Below are 13,610 nucleotides of genomic sequence, written 5' to 3' on the forward strand. Positions count from 1 at the left end.
GCCAGTGCATGGCCTGAAACCAAGGGTGCCTACAGACTTCTCACTTCAGGCCCTGTAAACACTATGGCTGAGCTATAAGGCAGATCTGCCGAGGCCTGTGGGCACCTTCTGTCTGCTGTGGGCCGGGCACTGTTCCAATGGGAGTGGACATTCATTTTTGCAGCCTCAGAGTCAGGATTGGGCATAGACATCAGAATGGGATGGCAGGTGGCCTTGCACCCATAGGGTGGAGGTGGCCTGGTACTTGCTGTGTCTACGTGCCATACATGTACAGTCACCTCTGTGCATGTGGTGGGGTCACGGGTGACAGTATGTGTGCCAGCGTGCCTGGCCAGGATCCACCAACCTGCAGCCAAGATGAGCCTGGGCAGAGAGGGCTACTGTGACATTTCTCCAGGTGACTTGGCCACACTGTCAGTGCTTGGCCACAGGCCAGACAGTCTCCCCATTGTTTGAGAGATCATTTTGGGGGTATGCTCCCAGCAACACACAGGCTGGCTGCTGCTCCCAGCCTCTTCATCTTGAACCAAACCTGGGACTAGGGTCAGCATACTGTCTCCATTCTGGGTCAAGCAGCGGTCACACACTTCCCTTGACCCAGATCCCCTGTGGGAATTGCTCCAGGGCCCAGCATGGGCAGGTGTGTCCAGCACAGGTCACATACCCTATCTTCAGCAAGGGTCTCAGGCATGTCATAGGGTGGTGACTGTGTGGGGTCTCCACATACAGCAATAGACAAAGGACCCCACCCCTATCCCTGGAAGAGCTGACTGGCAAAGGGGTCTTCACAGGGGGAGGGAAGGGACCCTGAGTGGGGTGTTTGAACCCCTGAGCTTCCTCCTGGTTAAGACCTCTGCAATTAGTTCAGCCTTTCACTGTCCAGGCCACAGGGAGGCAGCAGGGCCTCACCTCAGCCTCCGCCTGTGCCTGAGTGTGTGCATCCCCCTCCCAAGTGCTAGGCCCTGCCAGTTTTGCTCTGTGTGTGTGTGTGTGTGTGTGTGTGTGTGTGTGTGCGCCGTGTGGTACACAGGGAGGTAAGAGGGTACAGGAATGTGTCCCCAGCACAGGCTCAGACAGGGTTCCCACACCCACTTCCTCCCTGACTGCTTCTGCACAGACATGTAGAGGCAAGAGGGAAGGAGGGAGGGAAGACGTGGCCTTGCCTCCATGTGGTGTGTACGTGCATGGGTGGTGGAATGCAGTGTCCAGCCCCACCCAGCAAGAGGGTGACCGGGGGGAGGGAGCCCACCACCACACTGAGATCACTGAGATTTGAAGGGGCACACAAGTCACAGGGACAGACCAGGAGGGGCAGAACACATCCGGGCGGGGCCCCTTTCTGAACACAGGCCACCAAACCACAGGCAGCTGGGATCAGAGGCCTGTGTTCCCAACTTCATGCTAAAACACTCGGGCACCTCCCCAGAAGCCGCAGGATGCCCCGTGGCAAAGTGAAGGGAGACAGTTGGGAACAGTTGAGCAGAGCAGGGTAAGAAAGGGTGAGCCTTGGGGGGGGGTCCCCACACAGCTCCCTCCCCCACTGAAGCCAGGAAGGAGGCCCTGGAGGCATGTCAGGGACCTGGCACTTTTAATTGTGGACAGAGGTTGAGCCTGGCGAGTGAGAGGAAAGGGTCAGAGGTAGGAGTTGGGGACCCTCAGGGATGGGCCAGTTCCTTGGGATCTTAATGGTCAGCTCTGGGTAGCCAGGTTGGGCCAGGGGCCTCCGGGGTCAGGGTAGGGCAGGGCTCAAGGCCCTGTAAGAGCTGGCATCCAGCTCCGGGACTCCAGGGGTTGGCGTCCTCGGGCAGGACAGGGTCAGGATCCAGCCTGTCAGTCATAGTCTGCATCATGGAACTTGGTGCTGAAGAAGGCTGCGGAGTTCTTGGCCAGGCGGGAGAGGTGCAGGGCACCGGTCACCACCAGCCCCAGAAGCAGCAGCGGGGGCACCAATGTCCACATGGCAGCCAGGATGTTGTAGCACTTGGCTCTGGAACCGTACCTCCGCGCTGCCTCCAGATCGCCAGCCACCTTCTGGTCTCGAGCCTGCAGAGCAGCCGCAGATACAGATCAACAGGTGCCCTGAGGCTGGCTGCCAGGTGCACTCAGAACACCTGGAGGGTCCACACCGCACCCAGAATCTGGGTGGAGGGGTGTGGCCTGAGGGGACGCTCCCTGGCTGAACCCTCTTCCTCCACTGTCCCCAGCGTGACATGCTGCTTGGTTCTTGGTGGGCCTTGGTCATGATGGCCCCCACCCCATGGGTGCTGCAAGGGGTGCCTGGCTCCTTGTGTCCAAGACATGGACCCAGTGGCCATCTCTGGTCATTGTCAGCTCCCAAGATCCCTCTGCAGGTAGGGAGTCCTCTGGAGAGCTAAGACCCTGAACTCTCCCCACATCCCCAGCCCCTGAACGCTCCCCACATCCCCCAGCCCCTGAACTCTCCCCACATCCCCAGCCCCTGAACGCTCCCCACATCCCCAGCCCCTGAACGCTCCCCACATCCCCAGCCCCTGAACGCTCCCCACATCCCCAGCCCCTGAACTCTCATGACATCCCCATCCCCTGAACTCTCCCCACATCCCCAGCCCCTGAACTCTCCCCACATCCCCAGCCCCTGAACTCTCCCCACATCCCCAGCCCCTGAACGCTCCCCACATCCCCAGCCCCTGAACGCTCCCCACATCCCCAAGCCCCTGACCTCTCCCCACATCCCCAGCCCCTGAACGCTCCCCACATCCCCAGCCCCTGAACGCTCCCCACATCCCCAGCCCCTGAACACTCCCCACATCCCCCAGCCCCTGAACTCTCCCCCCAGCCCAGCCCCTGAACTCTCCCCCCATCCCCAGCCCCTGAACTCTCCCCACATCCCCAAGCCCCTGAACTCTCCCCACATCCCCAAGCCCCTGAACGCTCCCCACAGCCCCTGACCCCTCCCCCCAGCCCCAGCCCCTGACCTCTCCCCACAGCCCCTTCCCACAACTTTCCCTACCCACCTTGATGGAGTGCACCAGTGCCAGGAAGCCTAGGCAGCAGAGGTTCAGGTAGAGTGTGCTGAAGACTGACCATATCAAGTAGTCGCGAGGCGGGGGACTTGGTGACCCCAGTGCCAGAGCCGTGTGGGCAGCACCATCGACCTTGCGGGGAGTGGAGGCCCGGGGGCTCTCACGGGGGTAGGACGTGTCCATGGGTTCCAGCGCCGTCTCTCCCTTGCTGGGACTCGCACTTCCAGGGTGGGCACCAGGTCTGCTTATAGCCCTGGCCACCCTCCCTGCCCACCAGCTCTGCCTGCTAAATATAGCCCAAATTACAGCCTGAGTCTGGGAGCAAGGCGGAGGCCCTTCTGCCCCAGTGTCCCCACCCTCACCCTAGGACTCTGACAGACCACCCACCAGAGCCCCCCTGGTATCTGGCCACCTACCCCAAGGAGACCCCAGGTCAGACGGCTGAGGGGCAGTGGCTATCCACTACCTTCCAGATCCAGCCAGACTGCGGGTGCCCTGCTGCCTCAGCCAAAGGCAAGGGCCAGAGCCCTCCAGGCATGGACCAAGCCTCCTCCTCCCAGCAAAGGCTGCTGACCCCTCCTGCCCCAGGACTCAGGCTCCACACCCCCCACTGCTCTGTGAGGTAGGTGGGGGTGGGGACCAGATGCACCTGTCAGAGATGAGATCTGAGGAGAAACACCAGGGGAGAGGGACAGTGAGGCAGCCCCCAGGGACCGGACACACCCCAGCAGTGCTGCCCAGGCTACAGGGAGCTTCCCTCGCCTTCCAAGAGTCCTGGGTAGGTGTGCCCCCAGCCATCCTCTGCCTCCCAGGTGGACAGGCCCTTCTCAGTCGCCTGCCCTCTGTGGTCCTGAAGTGCTAGTGGGTGGGGTTGTCCCTTGAGGGCTCAGGGCTTCCTCCTGCTGTCCTCCCCTTGGGAGTGCTCTCCAGCCTCAGGCTACAAATGTCCCTGGGGCCAGTGACCCACATGTGTGTGCTGGGAGTGACTCTTTCCCAGCTCCAGGCTCACGTGGCCAAGTGTGCTCAGGGACCACCTTGCCCCAACCTAACTCTTCAGCAGGAAGCCTCTGAATTCCCCCTGACACCTGTTCTGTCTGCCTTCCCCAAAGCCCGACCAGCTGCTCAGACCAAAAGCTTATCCCTGCCCCTCTGTCTCCTAACCAAACCCTGTGGCCACACCCCCACTGGGACCCCCAGAGACCAAGATGCCCACTTCTTCTCTGGGGGCTCCCTGCTGCTCAGCTGGAGCACCCAGAGGCCATGGTGATCCTGTAGGAGCAACCCATCCATCACTGCCCAGAGCATAGCAAAGGCTCCCAACTCACTCCCATGACCACAACTCTGACCAGCAACAAACTGTGAGGTCCTTCCCATTCGCTTTCCATGAAATGCAAACTCCAGGGAGATTACTGGAATACTTATTAGGGAAATCTGAGTCCTGTGGAAGGAGCAGAAGGATGCAGGAAGAGCTGACCACCGAGAAGCTCTGGGCAAGGGACAACCCACTAGAGACGTCTACAGTAGGGCATCCAGGAGATCACTCTACGTGGTCACACACTGGAAGCAGGATATGGCCTGGGAGGGAAAGACCTCAGGCGGCATCAACAATGGCAGCAGGAGAGAGAGCCTCAATCAGGAAGCTGAGTGGATGTGCACTGCAGAACTCAAGAAAAGCCTGCAGTGTACATGTAGCTCCCACACCCAGACCCGAGACGCCCCACCTGGCACTCAGCTACACCTGGAGTCCCAGAAGTGGGTCTGCAGCCATCCGCTCCCCTCTGCCAGAGCCTTCCCTCCTGCAGGACCAGACCCGAGAGGGATCGGAGGACGGATGGGGCCAGCGCCCGGACCCAGGAGGCTCTGTGCCTGGCTCCACTCTTCATGGTTGCATAGCCAGCAGGGAGCAACCCAGGCCCTTTCACCTGGCTGACCACACTACAATGGCTCTTGCCCAGCCAGCCACTGACCCAGCATGGCTTCTGTCAACCCCCGTTGTTTCTGTTCCAGTCACACATTTGGGGAATGGAGAGTGCCTGCTGGGAGGGCCCGTGGCCTGGGGCCCACGGTGAGTGGACTTTGGATCTAGACACTGCTGAGCCCTTGGTGCCCCCACACCCCCATGGACAAGGAGCCATGACAATGCTCTGGGTGTCGAGATCCTGACCCGCTCCTGTGTCCACTGGTGCCTGGTGCCCCTGAAGTCCCCTGTTCTTGGGTCCAGTGCCCAAGTGATGTCCACATGGTCTGTGGGGAAGGACTCAGGCGTGAGAGTGTGCCCATGGCCATGGCGTGGCAGCGTCCCTTGTCCTGCCCTGTCACGGGGCAGCGTCTGAAGCTGAGTGAAGGCCCAGGTCTGCTGCAGGGAGCATCACCCTGGGCCCTGCCTCCCACCACTGCTCCTGAGCTGGTGGGGACTAGGCAGTGTCCTCCTGCACAGGCCTGTTTCCCCCAGGGACGCAGTCTTTGTGAACGCCCAAGAGCTCTCTGCCTGCCGAGATGCAGAGTGAGATGACTGCCGTCCCCCTGGGTCTCCTGCCCCCTCCCGAGTGCACGCCCCAGCTGCAGGCGGCTGGCAGAGACCCTCAGGGCCCTCCCTTCCCTGGTCTTGGTGAACGGGGTGTCCCTGGCCTTCCCACAGCAGCAGATCAATTGTGGCTTTCCCATCCTGTGTACCTTTCCTGGGGCTCAGGACGGACCCCACCATGGGCAAAGGCAAATCCCCTCCACAGGCCCCAGGAGGCTGGCAAGTGCGGGTCGCCCCAGTGAGGCAGCAGCCTGGGAGATGTGTCCCACACTGTGGGGAAGAAGGGGTACGGGGGCTGAGAATGTGGCCCTGCTGCACCCTGGTTCCTCAGGTCCAGTCTTGTGGCCTGCCACGTGTCCCCGGAATCCGAGCGCTCCTGGGACGGGAGGTTGAGGCCCAGCTTGGTCAGGCTGTGCAGGAGAAGAGGTGGCAGGCGATTCAGGGCTCACTGCAGCAGGGGGTGGAGGGCCAGGTTAGCCCAGGGGCGCCCCTAAGGCCACCACTCCAGGCCCAGACACAAACCCCGTCGTGGGTGTGGCTGGTCAGAACTTTGTTCTTCCCTGAAGGCCAAGGACCCTGGGCTGCTGCCCCCCACCTCTGGGCTATGGACTCCTGACTTCTGTCCCCTGCAGCCTTCCTGGGGGCTGGGCCATGGGAAGTTCAGGCTCTGCCCATCCAGTTGAGACATCAAATATGGGGAAAGCCCCGTGCCACCTAGCACTGAGCACCCACAGCAGGAGGCCAGAAGCCTGCAGAACTGGGGACATGATGCTACCGCAGAGGGAGTGGGGTTCAGATTCTGCACAGGCTGGGACTGCCCCAGCCCCTCCCCAGGCGGGATCACAGCACACTCGGGGACAACGCACTGCACTGACTCCCACTGTGGACAGACGTGCGAGTGTGAAAGCTTCAGATGGTGCGGGTGCAGGGGGCAGGCCTCAGGCCAGGCGCAGGGCCAGCTCGGGAGGGTGGGGGACATGGCAAGCATGGAAACGTGACCTTGCCTCAAATATGAAAAGCATTTCAAGTGTCCCTCGTTTACTTTGGTGCTGAGGATGGAACCCCGAGTGCACGCGTAGCCTGGCACCCGTCATTGAGCCACACCTGCACACCTGTATTCTGGTCTAACGAACATCAGCACGAGGATGGTCCCAATGACGCTGATGACCGTGGCCTGAGGTTCAGTTTCTTCACAGTGGAGGCGTAAGTCTGGGACCCGGTGAAGTCACCCACCATCTTCCTGTCCCTAGACTGGGAGACCAGATGGAGAGGGCCCTGAGCGGTCAGGGGGGAGCCAGGTGCCGCTGCCCAGTCCCCCAGGGTCCTCGCTGCCCTCCCCTTTCACACGCTCAGACTGTGCAGGACGCCCCCACGCTGGCTGCTCACCCCAGGTGAGGTGCAGCTTCACCTCGCAGCACGTCCGACCCCGGCCCCTCCCACCGCCCCAGCGCCCCTCAGCACACACACCTTTATGGAGGAAGCGAAGGCTATGAAGCAGGCAGCAGAAGTCCAGGAAGATGGTGTTGAGCAGGGACCAGGTGAGAGTCAGGTGGGATGTGCTGCCTGCTGACACTGACCCCAGTGGGCATGGGGGAGCCGAGCCAGGCTCCTGACGCGTCTGGTTCTTCATTCAGAGAAGGCTGATACTGCAGAGGAGGGAGCTCAGGAGTGTGGTTCTCGCTGCCACCGAAGCCCTTTGGTGGCTGAGGCCCAGACGCTGGGGGTGGTCCTACTCGGGTCTGGCCCCTCCTCAGCAGCCTCCTCCCATGTACCCTTCAGTTCTGCTTCCTCAGAGGTTTCTGCTTCCTTGTGTTTGTCAATTGTCTGAGGAAAGAAGATGGGGAAAGAAATTAGGAAGTGGGGGTTTCACCAGGGCAGGGTGTCAGGAGAGGCCCAGGCCAGGGTGCTTCCTGTCCAGGAACCCAAATCAGGACCTGCCTCTGCTGACCCCTCCGTGTTAGGGCTGTGGGGGACCCGCCCGCTTCTCCCAGACCTGGGAGTGTCCACAGTCCAGGCCAACGGCAGCAGGAGTCCACAGCCCCTGTACACCCAGGTCCCTGAGGGCATGGTGAGGCAGCTGGCCGCTCCCTCCTCTCAGTCCTGTGGGGAGGGTCTGCAGAGCACCCCTGGCTTGCAGTGCAGGAGAGCACTCCCGGCCTGCATGGCCCCAGCCTGCAGGCTAGCCTGCCCCACCAGTGAGTAAGGAATGGCCAAAACCTCTGCACTCCCTTCCTCGGCGCTGGAAAGCAGTATGCTGGGCCTCCACGGCCCTGGGCGGACCCCTGGGTCAGGCAAAACTCTGATTAAAGGCATGTGCTGTTCTTTGCTCTGGTTGACATGTGCTAAGGGAGCTGGCTCTGACCCTTGGGGTGGGTGAGGGCGGTGACCCCGGGGTAGGAATTCAGTGCTGAAGCCATCGATGCTGAGTCTCAGAAGAGGGCCCATGAGCCACTGAGGCAGCTGCACTCCAGAGCAGCATGTCCCGGACCACGTCCTGGTAACGCTCGGGCAGTGAGGCAGCACGGGAGACAGGTGCCCAGCCCTGTTGCTCACCTGGGGGCGCCTCCAGCCCAGCTGGGCGCTGGCCCTCGCTCAGGGTTGGCACCTACCCACCTCCCCTCTGGACATGCCCCATCCTCCCTGAGGGTCTCCGGACTTTCCTGAAGGAACCCAGCTGGGCGCTGGCCCTCGCTCAGGGTTGGCACCTACCCACCTCCCCTCTGGACACGCCCCATCCTCCCTGAGGGTCTCCGGACTTTCCTGAAGGAACCCAGCTGGGCGCTGGCTGGCAGCAGCTGGAGTTCTTTTCCGTTATGCGTGTGGGAACCCGGGTCCCATCCGTCTGGGACCTCCTCGGAGCCTCTGGGAAGACGTGTCTGTCCTGTGACATCACTGTGGGGCCTCAGGGCTGCTGTGGCGGAGGACACGCAGTGTGGCCCTGGTGCTGGATCCTGTTGGAGCCACTCATCCCTCACTATCCAGGGCACAGCAGAGGCTCCCAACTCACTCCCATGACCACAACTCTGACCAGCACGAACTGTGAGGTCCTTCCCGTTGGCTTTCCATGAAATGCAAACTCCAGGGAGATGGAGGGTAGAACATTTATTAGGGAGGTCTTAGACCTGTGGACGGAGCAGAAGGGTGCAGGAAGAGCTGCATGGCGTGGCAGCGTCTCTTGTCCTCCCCGTCACAGGGCAGTGTCTGAGGTTGAGTGAAGGCCCAGGGTGTGCTGTGGGGAGCATCGCCCTGGCCACCACCTCAAGGCCTTTCCCTTGTCATCTCTAATGATAAACATGGCCACAGAGGGTATAGTGATGCTGGACACTGAGAACTCTGACTCGAAGACAATGGAGACAAAATGGAGTCAGGCAAGCACAAATACAGAGTACAGCCTCCATGGGGCCCCGCATGGCAGGGCCACCCAGCTACAGGGACGTGCAGGCAACCGCTCTGAGGGCTGCTGGGATAGCTTGAGGTGCTGTGACCCAGGTGCACCTTAGCCATTGCCAGCCCTTTAACCTGGCAACATTACCCTGTGGCAAGAAGGAGCCAGCAAAGCAGCTGGCTCTGAGGACCCCTGAGTGCAGTTGGAGGGGGATGAGCAAGGTCCTTTGGTGTGTGACAAAGTGTGAGTTAGTGTGGGACCTTTCAAGGGCCATGTGGGAGGAGCTGAGGCAGCAGTGCGTCTTCCCTTTGTCACCATGAAAAGCCCTGGCTTCTCAGCAGAACTGCCCACCAGGAGCAGGACCGTGCCAGAACCTGCAGGCGGCAGCACCCATGGGACAGCAACCCTGCAGGTGGGGACAGAAGCAGCACATCCTGGAAGGAGCAGAAGGCTGGTCCTGACCCCTGTGTCCTGCGCTGCTTCCCAGCGCCTGTCCCTCTGCTGACCCTTGGGGCTGCAGAGGATGCATTTGGGACAGACGATGGAGAGGCAGAGCTCAGTGAGGGGCAGCTGGACAGGGGAGAAGCCTCTCTCCAGCCCAGTCAGGGCAGCTTGAGGACACTGGCAGGGCAACCTCCCCGTGGACAGAACTGGATGCAGGCCCCAGGCAGCCTGTGTGTGGGGGAGATGTGGCCCAGGATTCAAGGTACTTGGAGGCCTGGACATGGCAAAGTCCTAGCAGTAGGTGAAGGAGGCAGAGCGGGGTCCCAGGTCCTGAGGAGGGCTGGTGGAAGTGGCCACTAAGTGTGGGATTAAGGGAAAAGTCTTGCTCTCAGAAATAAGGTACCTGTGCAATGCTGGGCAAGCCCCCGGAGCATGAGGTGGACCTCAGGAACGTGGTGAGCCAGGGTGCCCAGAGCCACTGTGGGGATGTGCTGGTGAGCTGTCAGTCAAGTCAGGGCCTGGTGTCGCAGGCCTCCAACACTCTGGGCTGTGCCTCAGGTTATTCTGCACTTCAGCTCCTGCCCGAGGCCATCTCTTCCCACTGCAGCCCCAGGGGTGGCCCAAGGGAGACAATACCTGATCAGAACTGGACACCCGGGGGAGGCCCAGGGCCTGAGACCCAGAGCCCTGGTGCAGTGGATGCAGCAGGGTCACTGCAGCTCGGGTGCCAGAGCCGGGACCCCACGCAGCCTCCAGGACCGTAGCTCCCAGCAAGAGTCCAGGACGTGCCCTCCTGTAATCAGGGAAGGACACCTGACCCTTCAGGCTGACCTGGAACGGCAGCTGGCCACAGGGGCACCTCACCATCCCTGAGCAGGGGCACCAGGCTCGTCCTGTAAGACCAAGGTCATCCAGTGGCCGGATTCACACCTGAGATGACCAGGTGACGGGGATCAGAGGATGCATACAAGGCTGTGTGGCTCTGCCGGGAGGTGGCTGGCAAGTGCACTGACCCCACCCCCCGCCAGCCCAGGAAAGCCCCACTTCAGCCACTAGCTCCAGAGTTCCGTCCCTGGCCCGGAAGGCACCCCAGGGCCAGCAACATGCGCCACTGCGTGTCTGGCCTGCAGTCAGGAGGTGCAGCGGGGTCAGGTCTCCCCAAACTCCACCTTCATGAGAGGATTCAGCAGTGGAGGCCCAGGACAGTGATACAGGTCTGGTGGGATGGGGTCCTTGTTCCCCAGTCGAAGACGGAACCAGACAACTGCCGAGGCAAGCACGGCAAGCACGGCAAGCACGTCTTATTTAAGAAAGCGACAGAGAAGGACTTCTCCTAATGAAGCAGGATCACAGGAGGGCAGTTAGCGTAGACGCGGGGTCGGGTAGGGAGGATTGAAGCAGATTTGAAGAGAATGGAAATGCACTTTATTGACTCCCACTGTGGACAGATGTGTGAGTATAAATGCTTCAGGTGGTGTGGGTGCAGGGGGCAGGCCTCAGGCCAGGTGCAGGGCCAGCTCGGGAGGGTCAGGGACATGGCCAGACTAGAAGCCCTCAAGATTCTTCATCTGTGAAATGGCCTAGAAGACCGACAACAAGAAAATGATGAAAACAACGATGGAGCCGATGGTCAGAAGGATGTTGAAGATCAGGGCCCAGATGTTCAGGCACTTGGCAGTGGAGGCGAAGGCCTGGGCCCCAGTGATGTCACCCACCATCTTCCTGTCCCTAGACTGGGGAGACGAGATGGAGAGGGCCCTGAGCGGTCAGTGGAGAGCCAGGTGCCGCTGCCCAGTCCCCCAGGGTCCTCGCTGCCCTCCCCTGTCACACGCTCAGACCGTGCAGGACGCCCCCGCGCTGGCTGCTCACCCCAGCTTGGGCAGTGTTACCCTGGGTCCCCTGTGCTTTGCCTGAGACAGCGTGGGGCGCCACACTCTGCAGTGTGCAGGGGTATTGCTGCCATCGGGCAGTAGGGAGAAGTCCTCTGGGTTGGGACGGGGACGAGTGACCCCAGGGTCCCCAGGCTGCTCCCTCCTGTGCCTGCCCTGGGAGATCCCCCAGCGGCCCCCACTTACCCACAAAGAGGAGGGCACACACGGGGCGACGCTCGCCAGTCACAGGGGGCGATGCGCAGCACCCCCCCACGCGCACCCCCAGGTGAGGTGCAGCTTCACCTCCCAGCACCTCCCGACCTGGCCCCTCCCACCGCCCCAGCGCCCCTCAGCACACACACCTTTATGGAGTAGGCGAAGGCTATGAAGCCCAGGCAGCAGAAGTTCATGAAGAGCGTGTTGAACAGGGACCAGACCACATGGTCGGGCACCGAGATCTCGCTGGGCATGTTGATCACGGTGGTTGTCACAGGAGCCGGGCCGTGCGGGACCCCCAGCACGGCCACCTCATGCTCCTCCTGGAGCTTCTCATAGTGTGTGGGGCGCCCGGCACTGGGGTACATCAGGATGGAGTGGGAAGACTGGTTCATGCTGCTCACGGGAGCCCAGCGGTGGGGTGGCTGGAGGGTGGTTGGCCTGCCCACCCCTTCTGCAGTACTTTCGGTTTCCCAGAAGTTTCCTTTTCCTGGCTGTTGCGAGCTGGGAATTTGCCAAATATTGAGGGGTGGAACTAAAACTAGGATCAAATTACTCTAGGGAAGAGTGGGAGGGAGGATCGGGTGGGCGGGGCCTCCTGTCCAGAAACCCAGACCAGGACCTCTCAGCTGACCCCTCCTGGGGGCTTTTCCCAGCCTGGGAGTCTCCCAGCCCTGCCAACAGCAGGAGGAGCTCCTTGTGCACGTTCTGGGCCCAGCCAGCCCCCACAGCCCCTCACCCCCAGGTCCACCACTGTGGTGGTCCATCTTGCTGTCACAGCCATGTTCTTGGACTGAAGTTCTGAAGGAGAGGACAAGGTAGCACACTAACACACTGGGCTTCCAGAACGTGAGGAAGGACCTGGCACACACTGTCAGCCTCAGCGCAGGGCTTGCTGTAGAAAGTTGATGACCAAGCATTTGCCAAGTTACCTCTCTAGTGTTCAGTGTACAATGTCACAGAAGTCCGATTTCCAACATGGCAGTGGGTAGGAAACCGATGAATAACGGGGTTCACAGGAGCAACTCCTGTCCCTTCCAGGCACTGGTTTTAGCTGCCCTTGTACCATTCTGCTCCTGGCCATCGGCCTGAGGGAGGTCCTTGCTGTGCCCTGGGTGCAGGATGGTTGTGGGGTGTTCTTTGTGAGCCCGACGGTGGAAGCATGTTGAAGCTCAGGTCATGCTGCAGCTAGGATGGAGACGCTCCATGGTGTAGACACCAGAGCTCTGCAGAGCACACAGACCTGCGTGCAGGAGGGTGGCTTCGTGGCAAGGCCCACAGGGGACAGGTGCACCCAAGCTCCCTGGAGTACAGGCGGGAGGTGCCTGTGCCCCCCTGGTGGAGGGGAGGACCGGACCTCCGCTCTCCAAGAGTCACTTTGCCCTCAGGGCCATCGTCCTAGTGAGGGCCTCTGAGGGAAGGTTGACTGCAGCCTGGCCTCCTCCGCTGCCCTCTGACCCTGGTCACTGTCTGCAGACACCAGGGCACGGCGCCCTCAGTCCACTGCTGCCCGTGCGGGCTCTTGTTCCTGGTGTGGCACTCCAGTGGGGTCAGCAACAAGAACCCAGGGGCTGCGCAGCAGCTGGGTCACTCTGATGCTTGTCCCTTGGGCCTCTACCTGGGCCCATGTTGGTCCTGCCCAAACCTTGAAGGGTTTCTCCAGCCCCACTGCCCCGACCACTGTGCAGAAAGACCCCCTTCACTGACCACTCCTCCCTGCACCCCAGGGCTTCAGCTGCCTTCCTACCCCAGGGATGGCACAGAAGTCATTTCCACTTGGTTCCTTCGGGTGGGGAGGGGAAGAACCACCCAGAGCATCGCACCTCAGTCGAAAGGGCTGTGCTGTAAGTTGTCCTTAGAAGGACTTCTCTGTCCCCGACTGATTTTACTTTTGGCTGATTATCAACCTCACTTCTGGAAAGCAATCTCTCATCAAGACTCTGCTGTCTGAGTCTGGGCAGCCAGGAGGGGACTGCCCTGGTCACCAGGAGGGTGTGCAGCTGAGCAACAACCCTCAGGGACCAGGACACCTGCAGTGGGCTCTGGCTGGCACTGGGGAACCTGGGAGCCTGACCTGGAGTCTTGGGTGACATTAGCTCCAGTGAGAACGTGCAGCCAGGGACAAGTCCACACTGGAGAAAGAACACGCCGGGGCTTGCAGGATGAGG

General features: G+C 61.2%; 2 protein-coding genes across 3 annotated transcripts; both read right to left on the reverse strand.

Moving 5' to 3' along the window:
• Positions 1–1,578: 1,578 nt before the first annotated feature.
• Positions 1,579–10,181, reverse strand: Ifitm5 (interferon induced transmembrane protein 5). 2 transcript variants are annotated; one of them, XM_047519675.1, is made up of 6 exons: positions 8,236–10,181; positions 6,994–7,350; positions 6,639–6,777; positions 3,419–5,936; positions 2,994–3,288; positions 1,579–2,043 (listed from the first exon to the last, which is right to left on the reverse strand). In XM_047519675.1, the coding sequence occupies exons 5-6, from the start codon at positions 3,183–3,185 to the stop codon at positions 1,831–1,833; spliced, it is 405 nt and encodes a 134-aa protein (XP_047375631.1). In that variant the 5' UTR covers positions 3,186–3,288; positions 3,419–5,936; positions 6,639–6,777; positions 6,994–7,350; positions 8,236–10,181; the 3' UTR covers positions 1,579–1,830. The 2 variants fall into 2 exon arrangements, with proteins under 2 accessions (XP_047375631.1, XP_047375630.1); XM_047519674.1 differs by having other exon boundaries at positions 2,994–5,936.
• A 576-nt stretch (positions 10,182–10,757) lies between these two features.
• LOC124958942 (interferon-induced transmembrane protein 1-like) lies at positions 10,758–11,930 on the reverse strand. The gene is made up of 2 exons (XM_047517549.1): positions 11,589–11,930; positions 10,758–11,088 (listed from the first exon to the last, which is right to left on the reverse strand). The coding sequence occupies exons 1-2, from the start codon at positions 11,835–11,837 to the stop codon at positions 10,936–10,938; spliced, it is 402 nt and encodes a 133-aa protein (XP_047373505.1). The 5' UTR covers positions 11,838–11,930; the 3' UTR covers positions 10,758–10,935.
• Between the last annotated feature and the right edge of the window lie 1,680 nt (positions 11,931–13,610).

The sequence above is a fragment of the Sciurus carolinensis genome, chromosome 11 (assembly GCF_902686445.1).
Source record: "Sciurus carolinensis chromosome 11, mSciCar1.2, whole genome shotgun sequence".
In the NCBI taxonomy this organism is placed as follows: Eukaryota; Metazoa; Chordata; class Mammalia; order Rodentia; family Sciuridae; genus Sciurus; species Sciurus carolinensis.